The 12,862-nt window shown below is 43.5% G+C and overlaps 1 protein-coding gene across 1 annotated transcript; it reads left to right on the top strand.

Annotated features, from left to right (window-relative positions):
• The first annotated feature begins 2,125 nt into the window (after window positions 1-2,125).
• On the top strand, window positions 2,126-10,872 carry KLRG1 (killer cell lectin like receptor G1). The gene is made up of 5 exons (XM_062487455.1): window positions 2,126-2,243; window positions 6,953-7,045; window positions 7,705-7,856; window positions 9,713-9,816; window positions 10,761-10,872. The coding sequence occupies exons 1-5, from the start codon at window positions 2,126-2,128 to the stop codon at window positions 10,870-10,872; spliced, it is 579 nt and encodes a 192-aa protein (XP_062343439.1).
• The last annotated feature ends 1,990 nt before the right edge of the window (window positions 10,873-12,862 follow it).

Here is a 12,862-nt window from a genome sequence, read left to right on the forward strand (position 1 = left end):
ACACCTTTATTGCAAAGTATGACAGAACATGGACATACTGGAGAGAATCTACCAAACACAAAGAGGGGACAAAATCAGATTTGGACTCTGGACACTTAAGCTGTGTCTGAATCCCGTTAGTTACTTTTCAGCTATACAGATTGTATTCCCAGCTAAACTCTCCCTTGTGAATATAGCAAATTTCTCCCTCTGAGCTTGAGAACTCTCTTAAGACTTCTCATTTGAAGTATTTAGGAGAGACTTTCTTCCTCTTGTCTTGTTCTGCTGTCTTAAGCTTTCCCCTTCCTTTCAAGCACACTCTCCCTATCATGCTGTCCACAGGCCCTACCTAGGATTGGAAGGAATTTTGTGGGTGCAATATGCCACCCTTACACACAAGTGGAGGAATTTGCAGAAATAACCAATCCCTTCCCCAACATGTGCATTGTAACAAACTGGCCACTCTGTGTCAGGTAAGCATCCTCCCATGCAATAATTGAAGTTAGAACATGTCACCAGAAGGGGGAACAGTCATCATCCCAACTCCTTTGTTGAGCATGCCCAAACAATTACTGGAAATTAACTGTAGGGTACTGTACTAAAGAATCCACCCTGAACCTGACCAATATCCCCATTCTGAGCACAAAACAGAAGGCATCAAAACAGGGTTTAAAACAAAACCCAGCCAACCATGCAGCTAAGAGCTTTTTCAGGTTACTGGAAGCATCCATACTCCTCACCATAGAGTTACTGGATCTTTTAGGTTGGAAAAGACCCTGAATATCATTGACTTCAACCATTAACCTGACACTGGCAAACCCAGCACTAAACCATGTCCCTAAGATCCACATCTGCATCTTTTTAAAACACTTTCAGGCATGGTGACTCAACCACCTCCCTTTGCAGTCTGTCCCAGTGCTGGATAACCCTTTTGGTGAAGAAATTTTTGCCAATATCCCATCTAAATCTCCCGTGGCACAACTTGAACTCTTCTCATCAATGGTCAATACTTAAAAGTAGCCTTTCCTGTTGCTGACCACAGAATCACTAAATTATTGAGTTGGGAAGGGACCTTTCAAGGTTATCTGGTCCAACCCCTGCTCAAGCCAGGCCACCTACAACCTGATCCACCTACAGCCCAAGACTGTGTCCAGGCCACTCTCCATTGAGGGACACACCACAACCTCTCTGGCCGACCTCAGTCAATTTTCATGCACCCTCCCAGTAAAAAAGTGTTTCCTGATGTTCAGAGGCAACACCTGTCTTTCAGTTTGTGCCCATGGCCTCTTGTCCTGTCACTGGGTACCACTGAAGAGTTTGTACCCTCCCTTCAGGTATTTATACATTAATTGGATCCCAACCAAGAAGTCTTTTCTCCAACTGGCCAAATAATCCCAGACCTCTCAGTCTTTCCTCCCAGGACAGGTCTGGTCCCTTTATCCTCTTTGTGCCCCTTTGGTAGATTTTCCTCAGGACCTCCCTGTCTACTTTCTACTGATGCTGTTGAGACGTTGACTTGGAGCATCTTGAGGAATGCCAGCTCTCAGTGCCTGCCTTGTGTCTCAAACACAGTCACACCAGTATCAGGTATAGACAGAGGTCCCAGTCCAAAGTGGAATTGTCCAAAACTCACAAGGCTTCTTTTTCAAACCCATGCTGTTCATCTCTACTTCCTGTTTGACTACAGTTGGGTTGCCAGTTTGTCTTAGCCATTGCTTATCCCACTTTTCACCTTGTACTCTCTCTATTCACCTTTTTCACCTTGTGCTGCCACAATCCTGCTGCTTCTGCCTTTAAGGGAGCTTCTCAGAGCAGCATGAATCCTTCCAATTGCTGCATTGGTGTAACCATGCCCATTTTGCATTGGTGACAATTAGAAGACCCTGAACTTTGTGATTAATCACCTTTTCCATTAGCAGCTGTTCTTGAGACATCCTCCTCAGGTTAGAAAATGAAAGCGGCTGCAGTTCCATTGCTCTCCATTCCGTTGTAAATTTGGTTATCTTGAACAGCTGGAGATAGAGGTAGCAGCTTCATATTTCTTGGCTTCTGAATATAGCCTCAGGTTTCCTGTTTCGCAGATGTAGAGCCCTGTTGTTCAACAGCCTAATCGAAACCTCTTTTTGTGCACACTCCTTGCTTTGGCATGGAGGCAAGCAGATCAGAAATTTCTGCAGCTGAAGACAGCGAGGAAGTAACATATACTTCTGTCAAATTCTCTCAGACTCCTCCACCAAGGGCCAAAGCTCCACAGGAAAAAAGAGGTGAGGAAAGATGGATGAGGTAGGGCAACGAAACATTTTACTTTGAGTGAAAGCAATATTTAACAGAAACACTTTGAACTGGCCACTGATTCTGAGTGCCAGCTTAGAGAGCTGTTGCTTTGGTTCTAAAATTATCATGGATATTTTAATGTAATAAAAGCTGGTGAGTTAGAGACCCAGCATGTTTCGCCTCCCTCTCACTGACCTCCTTCAGTGCCTACTCCTGGGCATTCAACCCAGGCATCCTTTTTCTTCAAAACTGGTTTAAAGTTGTCTGCTTGTCAGCAGCAAGAGGTTGTGAGCAGTAGTTCTTTGAAAGGCAGGCAAGATGCGAATACAGATAAATTAGAGGTGCATGCTAATCAGAGATCAGAGACAGAGAAAGTATATGAGATCATCCAGCCTCTCTCCTGTGGGCCTATGCAGGATTCTTTTGTGATTTTTTTCCTGTTTTCTGTGTTCTAGTGTTACATACCTCCCAGAGAGCAAATTTTCAGCTTTTGCTGTGAAACAGTTCTTCAGAGCACTTTTCTATCAGGAAGATTTTCTTTGTGTTTTCCTTAATTTTTTTTCTTTCCTTATTTCCTCTCCATTATCCATGATTAGATCTGGAAATGTCACACTGAACAATTCCTCTGCCTGCTTAGTTGAGAAATACCACCTTCAAAGAGTCAAACTTCGAATTGGTGATCATTCTTTGTTAATTCTTTCCTTCATGCAAAATGGTGGAGGGGTTGGAACTAGATGAGCTGTAGGGCCCTTTCCATCGCAAATCATTCTATGATTCTATAAAATGTTAGTATGCTTTAGATGAGTTGCATTTGCATTTAGATGTTGCATTGGCTGCAACATTAATGGTTGACCTTAAATTTTCAAGTGTTACAGCAAAAGGGACTCTTACTGTGGGATGCAAGATTTCTATATCCTGATCAGAATAATTTTGTATACCTGTGGTGTTTTCTGCTGCCTGGTCACTTGCTTCACTATGGAAACAAAGCCAGCACAGAAACTCCCCAGTTCCTGTCTGGTACTCACACTCCATCTGTTTGGAAGGCAGTCATGCTTTTGCATATGTTTACACCAGAAATTATGTTTTCAGTTTCATCCAAAAACACAGTAACATCCTTTCATTTCCTGCCATTCCTGTTCACCCCCACCCTGTTGAATGGGGATTAACTGATGCCCTCTTTAGATGTTTGCATTTTTCTTTTTAACAACTCTCCACATTCTTTTATGGAACCTCATCTTTTTGAGCAATGGTCAGACAACCAAAAATAAGGAAGCTGATAGTTGAACACATTTTTTGTGCATATTATTTGATTATTTCTCAGCTCTCTTCAGCATGAAAGAGATCCCTAAGGAGCTCATTTTAAGTACCTTTCTTTTTAACGTCTTTATGTTTAAATCTGTCCCTGCCTCCATCACTTCTGAGTGGTGTGTGTTTTTTGTATTCAGGTGTTTTTCCTCTGTTCAAATGCACACTCTTGCTGACTTTGTAGGCACAGTATCACAGGTGTGTAGATCAGTCCTCTTGTCAAACCAACAGGTTTTGTGCTTATGGACTCCTCAAAAATGAAGAGTTGCCCTGGCTGTTTCTTCTGTTTGGCTTCCAGAGAGCCTTAGATATGCTGCACTACCAGAATGTCAGTACGGCAGTCACGTAAGACAGTGTTAGCCTGTGCAGCATGCTTGTAGTAACAGCAATAACCAGGTCTGTGCCACAGCCAAGAACAGAATCTTTCTATCTCAAATTCTCCTCCTTGGCTCTAGGTAGTCATGCTGCTCCTGTGCTGAGGTAGGCAGGAGCTGAGGGGAGCTATTTGGGACAGTGCAGTGGCATTCTTCAGATTGTCCGAGATGAGTTGAATTGTAGAATGCTAACAGCTTTCAGTTTTTGAACTGAATCTGGATTTACAAACCTGAAAATATTTGGTCACGTTGCTTGCAAATGAATGGAGAGTATCAGAGTAATTTCTCCAGAGCACTGAGAGACCTTTTGGGTGTTTTGTACCCAAAAGTGATAACACTGGATAATTACATTAAATGTCCACCAGTCCACTTCCCCCCTTGCACAGACTTTTCCACAGTTCCCCAGACAACTATATGGAAATATTTCTGGATGCTCCATTCAAATTTTCCTCCTGTTTCAAAATCATTTTAGGTACTTCTCCCATCTACTGCAACAGCTTCACATGTAGTTCAGGGCTGAGCTGAACTCAGGAACCCTTGAACCTGTTATAAGAAGTGTGAACTGCAGGACAGCGGGTGTGAAATTTGTGAAATACTTTATTACACTTCCCTGGATTGATCTCTGCATTTCAAGTGCAGCTTAAATTCACCTCAAACACTTCCTGTTTTCCCACTTCAGTTTTTTTTTTTTCTTTCCAAAATTATCTAATGCCATATTTTTTTCATTTTTATGAACTTTAGTGACTCTCCCACTGCTGGAGTTGTGGAGGTGCCCTGGGATTTTGTTTCGATGATGAATCATTCCCTTTTTTCTTGCAGTTGGTTTGAAACAATGGAGAGTGAACTTCTCTATGTATTGCTAAGAGGCACCAGCTCTGTGCCCGGTGCTGACATTTAAGGATTAACCATTTCCAAGACTGCCATGCTGATTTGCCTTGTCCTGGTAGTTTTCCCTAAAAATGTAACAGTGATCTGAAGGATGCAGGAGACAGCTTCTTTGGAGAGGCAAGAGAAGAAGGAAAACAAGTATACAAATGTGATCTCAGAACTAGGAGTTATGTTTCATCCGATGTTTATTCCTTTTTGCCAACTTTTCAGTTGTAATCTGCAGAGAAAAACCTCCACCCTGCCCCTTAACCTTGGGCTGACTTCATTCTCTCGAGGCCTAATCTGATGACAAAACCCAAGCTGCCAGGGGTACAAACAAGAGGAATAGAGAGCAGAGCCAAGTTTAAGCTCCAGACACAGTCCAAGTCCTTCAGTTCTCTCGCTGTCCCTTTGTGTGAAGCTGAGGAGTAGGTTGCAACTGAAAAGTCTTTCTGTATTTTTTCTCTGAAAAGAGATGGGGTTTTGTTATGTAATAATGATTTTAAAAAAATAAGAAATGTCGCTATTTTTAAACTATGTTTGGGACAGCTAGAAGATCCTACAAGCTTCAGGAAACATGAGAAAACCTCTATCTTAGAAAAGATCTTTCTACCAGAAGAATGATGCTTACAACAACACTCCCTTATGATCTCCCTTTGTTACCTTAGAAACTTCTAGGTAAAACCACAGGCTTAAGTGTGTTGCTATAGATGAGAAACTGGCCTTGACATAAGTAAGCCTGCAAACTGCTCAAGATCAAAAATAATTAATTTTTATTAATTTACTGATCTGGTCTACTTTCTGTATTTGGACAAAGCTTGCAATGTTTAAAGGATGTGTTCTTGTTCTTAAGTGGAGTCCCTACCTTCTGTTTCAGCACTGGCTTTCTTTATCTTTCTCATAATAGTCTTCTTATGTGATCTGCATTTGTTTTCATCTTCCACCAAGAGATCAAATGTGTTTCTTTGGGTCTCTTGATATGACCAAGAGAGAAGCACCTCAAATTTCATTAGATCCATGGGAATTTTGTTGCTAGATTTGGGTAGAAGGCTCTGGAACATCACAAGAGCAGGATGTGGTATGTAAGTTAGCTGCACATTTACTGCTTCTTAGGAAGTGCTGTTGTCTGTGCAGCTATCATACTGAGATGAATAAAACAAGCAAACCGAACTCCCCTGGAGCTCATCCGTGCCAGTAAGTGTCATCCTTTCTTCTGTTTGGGAGAGAGGAGAATTTAGTGCTGAGATTTCAAATGTTTTATGCAAAGTGAATGCCTCTGAGGTCAAACATGACTCCAGGAGATGGCAATGGAAAAGCAACATGTAGCCTGGAGGTTAACATGTCATGCTGTACATAAGCAGACCTCTACAGGCCAGTCCTGACCAGTCCTTTGAAAGTAAGCAGTGTTGGGCTACAGTGGAAGTTGCCCCTCTGCCACTGGCAGCAAGTGAACAGCAAACAGTGGTGGTGAAAGTGTAAAGGGGGAGATGTCCCAAGGTCTTCAAGGCTGGTTTTCTCATCCTGCCACCCCACCATGGAAGACAAAAATGTAGAACTGCCTTGGGAGTGTCTTGGGAATATGTAGCATGACCACATGCCTGAGCATGTGAACAGGATGCTGAGATTAATCCTGTTGTTGTTGCTGGGTGAGCTGGGGGAAAAGCTTTGCATTTCTTTTTACACATGAGCTGGAACATGGTAGCTGCAGCAATGCAGCTCTGTGGTTTTCACCCCAAGCTACAATGCTGAGGCAGGAATGGATTTGTTGGGAGGCTCCTGCCAGCACGAGGTGTCATATGGTGCTTAGGTGGCTCCAGCTCACCTCTGCTGGGGTCAGCTACCACAGAGGCTGGACCAGCAGGCTCTGTGGCCAGGCAGGGGCAGAGCTGTAGCTGATGTGGAGAAAGGTACTGGGAATTGGTGTCCCCAAACGCAGCTGAAATGGGGCCCTGGGCTGATAGGGAGGGGCATGGGGAGGCCCCAGTTTGGCTGAGCAGGGACAGTGATGTCCACTATGTGCAAAGTGTATACAGACATGATGCTCTAAATAGTGCAGTTCCTTGTGGAAATGCCCAGGACACAAGCAAACTGTGTAAAAACCAGTCAGTTTTCATCTGGCTTCTGCTCACTATGGTTTCTTTTCTCTTTTACAGCTCCCTGTCTGTCATCAGCAGTTCTGAAGGGCTTGGCTATAGGGTTTGGGACACTGAGCATCTCCCTAGCAGTTGCTTTGATTTGGAAGATGAGTAAGTGTACAAAGGGCTGCTGAGCGTGAGCAACCAACAGCAAAGGACCAGTGACACATCTACCACAGGAACTCCACTATATGGCGTTAAAACCAGAAGCTGTTCTAGGTTTCTACCAGCATTATGTACCCACTGTCTATCCAGAATATTTTGAAGAATATATTCCTCATGCAGATTCCAGGAAACCCATTTCAGATCCTGTGGCAAAGAACAGTTACACACATTGAAAAGTCTTTGTAGACTTGCCTGATAAATGTAGTGGTAAGCAGTAGAACAAATAGGCCTGTAATATATTTGCACGCATGCAGATGTGGAGGAGCTTACTGTTAGTTGCTTAAAATCCATCCACCTAAGGTGGGGTGTGAACCCACAGGGTGTGATCTGTTTTCAGATAGCCAGTTGGGTATTACTGGGCATCTGAGTGGTTCAGTGGAAATCTGGGGGCAGGGTGAGTGTGTGCATGCTTGCCACTAGCATCAGAGTGCATGTGACTGTTGTAAGGTTTTGAAATTACACTGTTATTTTCAGAATCTTGTCCTGATTTGGGTTTTCTGCATTTCAACTATCCAAATGAGTTGTTTCTCAGTAGGTCCTTGCTTACAAGTGTTTCTGTTGATTAATGGTAGAGCAGAGTATGGGTATTTTGACTTCTTTTACAGGTGACTGCCACCCACACTGCCCTCAACAGTGGGTGGCCTACAGAGGGAGCTGCTACTCCTTTTCTACGGAGAAAAAGGACTGGAATTCCAGCCAGGAATCCTGCAGGGCACAGGGAGCTCACCTCCTGGTCATCAGTGATACCTGGGAGATGGTAATGGTTTTCTTTGGCTTTGAGGATCTCCCATTTCCTTGCAGATACCTAAGTGACTGACATACAAGCAGTGCTGTCACTTCAGCAATATTTTGGTTTTAAAGGAGAGGAAGGACTTACAGACTGTGATGTTACACATCACCAAGCTTGCAGGAAGCAGAGAAGTAAAGTGGAGAAGGGAGAGATGAGGGCCACTGTCCAGTACTCAGAATCATCCTGTGAAGGATGGTAGGAGACAGCCTTCTCCAGTGCTTCTCTCCACCTCCTCTCCTATTCCCAATAAGGCTGATATGAATGATTACAGGAAATGACCATGGCACTGAGCAGTCATTGTATTAATTGCCTACAAACTGATACATCCCCACTCTCAAGGAATGCTTAGCAACAGCGATACTTCTCCTCCCTGTGCTGCTCCAGCCCCTCCTGCTCAGTGACCCATGCCATTCCCTGTGTTCATGCTTAGATATTTCTTTCTCAGTCTCTTTTCAATGCTTACTTCCTCTGCTAAAGTACCTCAGCTGTGCTGGTGAAATAAGGAACCATGTGTTCCACTGCAGGTGCTGTCTGGGGGCAGGGGCATGTATGGTCACTAGAGAAACAGGTAGTGCTGATTACTGGGGCACTGAGGCACATCTGCTTAAGCAGAGCAGAAACCTTGAGCCGGTTTTGCTAAAGCCAGGGCTTATTAGCTCAGGTCCAATGAACGTGGACAGCTTCCAGTTCCTGGACAGAAGTTGCATTGTGTGATGTTCTCTGGAGGATTACAAAGCCAGGTCTCTGCTTGACTGGGAGTATGTTCCTGGCTCTCACATTTGCTTAGACAAATCCTGACTCCTTGAGAAATAGGTATCTTCCCAATATTACCCATTTCTCAGCATGAAGAAAGCCTTCCTGTTCTAGCTGCTTTCTTACTACCATCTCTGCCACTAGAGTGTCACCCATTATCCCTCCTCAGATTCACCCATTTAAACAAGACTTTCCTAGCTGTCACTGCCTTGTACTGCAAAGGCTGTGATTGCTTGACCTCCAAGTGCTTAGGGAAGCGCAGTCATCTCCAAACCACCAGCAACACTTCAGTGGTTTGTCAGGCTGCTCCTATTCCCACAACTTTACCAAGCCAGCTTTGTTAATGCTTTTCTCTGAAGAGGTCTTCTCTGAAGCTTTGTTTATGGCAGCAGGAGATAAGGATGAAGCCCAGCCATATCCTTGAAAAGTTGCTCTTCTTTGGTTGCAAAGGTGGACAAGACAAACTTACCTCTACTGGCTCTGTCTTTTTTGTGGGGAGGAGGGTTTGGGATGGGAAATTTACTTCAGGGCAGAATTTCTGTTGCAGGCTTTACCTTTTAATAATAACCAGAGGTTAAAACTTAGCTAACAGGAAATGAACATTGAAAACACATAGGAGGAAAATGTGTACAAAATTTGAACAGCTTTCATAGTGGGTTTGTTACACATATCTGTCAGTGCCTGCACTTCCTGCCCTACCCTGCCCTTCCCTGCTCTGATTTTACCTTTAATTGTTAATACTTCATATTAGCTTGCTACTTAGCTGTATAGTAGGTTGTTAATAGCATACCTTCCTACATAAAGCTGTGTACAGGAAACTCCAGGAGACTGGGGTGCAGTTCACAGAATCATAGAATCATGGAATATGCAGAGTAGGAAGAGACCCATCAGGATCATTGAGTCCGACTCCTGGCCCTGCCATTAGAAGGTGTGGGGAAGCAATATTGCCAGTCACTTAAGGAACAGTGAGGTGAGGGGATGTATCTTGCTCCCTGTTCTCTTTACTTATCTTTACCTTCATTTTCAGGCTGGCTTTCATTAGTCACTTTGTAATTCATCATCATTTCTAGGATCTGTTCAAACGTATTCAAGCAGAATGTTTCTGGATTGGACTGAGGAACAGTACAAGCTCTGGATGGATTTGGGAGGACGGCTCTATATTCAGTGTTGCCAAGTGAGTTTCATTCTGTTTTAAAAACAATAGTGGTTATTCAGGTTGCCTGGTGTTCCAGAACAGCCAGATGTCAGGAGCTTTCTTCCTGGGTAGATTTTCTTCTTCCTGTCACCTGTACTGCACTAAGCTCAACAGGGTTTATTTTTTACTGCCCTGTACTTTGTAAGGGCATGTACCTGTGAAAAGCAAGTCAAGTGTTAGTATCTCACTCTCTACTTCCCTCCAGCTGCTCAGACCAAGGACTTTTTTTACCTGCACACAGATGCTTGGTCAGAAGGGCGTTTGGCTTTACTGGGTTTAGCCACCTTGCACCCATTCTGTTGAATGCTGGTGTCACTGGGTACAAGGACCCAGCCCTTTCCTGCTCTACTGGTGCCAACCTAAGTCAGATCCTTAATTTCATCTCAGTCTTTACTTGGACTAAATTCAGTGTTTTCCATGAGGGAAAACATGTTTTTATCCAGTGACTTTGCCTGGCTCTTTCCTTTTTATGGCAGTTAAGGCAATGAGTTAGTTTCTAAAGTCTCTCCAACAAGGAAAACTTGCCCAAGATCTCACTGTCAACAGGTCAGTACTCTGAGCACTTGGCTTAGTTCCCTGAATAAATCCAGCTTTCTGTTCCTACAAACTCCTTGCAGGCAGTGATCATTCCATGAAACTTTCACCACTGCCACTCACATGCTGGTGAATATCTGCCTGAACCCTGCCACTGCAGGCCTGTTTGGTTCTGATTTAGGTTCTGTGGTGGCAAAATTACTTAGCTGTGGTGGGTAGATAGGTTCTTTGGTGTACCTTTTATTTTCTAACAGCTGCTTTTAGGAGGTCAGGTTGTTTCTCTTCCTCTGGGCTACACCCTTCAAAATCAGATGTTTTTAATTTCTTGTCTCCAGGAGACAATCTCAGTATTTTCTTTTGTTCTCACTACTGTTCCATGTCTCTTGCAGGGTCCACTCTAACAGCCCTGTGCAAAATTGTGCTGTCCTGATGAAAGATCAGTTTCATGCCTCCAGCTGTGAAGTTTGGGCTCCATGGATCTGTGAGAAAACACTTAGATAAATCCCATAAGCTTTTTCATCTCACAGTGACCTCATCAGTGGTATGTTGATCATTGTCCTGCAAACTGAAGCTTCACACAGAGCAAGGACTTGCCTTGTCCATACCCTCACTAAAGTGTTTTACAAGGACAGGTTTGTTGCCCATAAGGGTGAGTTACTCTCACCAGTAGATCTGTTCTCTGTCCACAAGTCCACAAGATTGCTGCTGTTTGTGACCACATGAGACCTGGGACATATTCCCTTGCCTAGTCATTCTCTTGTTTGTTCTATAAGGGCAAATAAAAGCTTTGTCACAACAGGTGTCTTCAGATCTCTGGGGGGGGGGGAACCTAGTAATTTTCCTTTATTTTTGACCATCAGATTTCATTTCAATTCCCTGCATCTCCATTGATATCAGAAGGGCCAGGAAAATGAAGCCTGCTGTTCATTGACAAAAACATATAAACATATTTCTTCCAGTGGCAGCTTCTCCTTTTGCATCCCAATGGTATGAGTGGAGAGAAGAGGGTGAAATGAAACTACAGCTTCTGTAAATCCAGCAGTGAAAATAAATCTCCAGGACTGCACTGGACCAAAAGTGTGTACCTGTGCCATTTGTTCTCTCTGTTGGAAGGAATTAGGCATGTTTAACCAAGCTAGTCAAGAGCCTGGAGTTCTGGAGTCAAAGGAATACTGCTAATTCTGTGTCATTATTTAATCCATCAAGAACCTGTTTTCCTCCCCACCTCTGCCTTTTCATCCCTCAGATAGAGGAAGCAGTGGATAAACCCTTAATGCAACAATCTTTCAGTTCAAATAGAGCAGAGACAGGCTCAGAATTTGAATGCCATAAAAACACAGTGAATATTTGGGAGCACTGTCTTCAGTTCTGGGCTGCTTGGTACAAGAGAGACATGGACATATTGACTGGAGAGTCCAGCACAGGGCCACAAATATGATGAAAGGACTGGAGCACCTCCCCTATGTGGAGAGGCTGAGACAGCTGAAAGCTGTCTCTTCTAAAGCAGAGAAGGCTGAGGAGAGATCTTATTCCTACAATCATAGAAGCACAATAACCAATTTCAGCATTTCAATTCAGACTGCATATATTTGCTTCATATTGTTATTATAATTGCAGGAAATCCTTACCAGCTACCAGTGGCATTATCTTCCATCTGCTTAACAGGATGCTACACATGAAGATGTCAAGGTGGAGAAAGACAAAATTACATGTCTTAGCATACTTAGCTAAGTGGATGTCTACTGAGCCTCATATAGAGTTCACTGAGATGAGGGTCTCAAGTGAGAATGTTTCACAGCAAGGGTGGGTCTGCTTTTCAGTAGCTATGACTGCAACAGGCAGACCTGGGGAAACTAAAGTTTTGACCTCCTACCACACTGTAGAGTTTTTATCTTGGGTTGTCTGGGTTACTTTGGTTGAGTAATTTTATCTGTGCCAGAGTCCATTCAACTATCAAAAGATAGTTGTTCTACTAGAAACTCCTAGAAAGTTGACAGACACTATGAAATAATGCTGAACACTTAGCTTGCTTTGTCCAAATGGTGGTAGCATCTCTAGAAGGGAACCTACCAGTTACCTTACCAGAGAATACCACTGAAGAAACAGCTTTTCATATTATCATGATACATAGGTGGGATGAGCATGGTGTCTCTGAGCTTGCCTAGATGGATTGAAAACATATCTCTTCAGTTTCTGGCTACAAAGCACATTTTGGACCAAGGTCCTCATGATCAGGAGCTGGCTTGGGAGCCATGTGAGCTCTTTGGCTATTTGACAAAAAGGGTAGATCTAGCTCCCTCTGCCATGTGCAATTCTGCATCTCATCCTGTTGGTTTTGTGTTCCATCAGTCCAGCTCCTGACCTTTACCACTGTAAATTGTCGTCTTCAAAAAGGCTTTGACTAGCCCATATGTACAAATCCTCTTCTCTGTGGGTGAGACAGACTTTCTGGGTTATATTTCTTTTGGGCAAGCAAAGCCATCTTTAGGAA

Source organism: Cinclus cinclus, chromosome 2 (assembly GCF_963662255.1).
Source record: "Cinclus cinclus chromosome 2, bCinCin1.1, whole genome shotgun sequence".
NCBI lineage: Eukaryota > Metazoa > Chordata > Aves > Passeriformes > Cinclidae > Cinclus > Cinclus cinclus.

Excerpts from the sequence above, each read along its gene's own strand:
- KLRG1 (XM_062487455.1), top strand. The coding sequence starts at position 2,126 with ATGGAGGCAAGCAGATCAGAAATTTCTGCAGCTGAAGACAGCGAGGAA. Across the intron at positions 2,244-6,952 it reads AGCTCCACAGGAAAAAAGAG|CTCCCTGTCTGTCATCAGCA; the intron begins GTGAGGAAAGAT and ends TCTCTTTTACAG. Across the intron at positions 9,817-10,760 it reads TCTATATTCAGTGTTGCCAA|GGTCCACTCTAACAGCCCTG; the intron begins GTGAGTTTCATT and ends TGTCTCTTGCAG.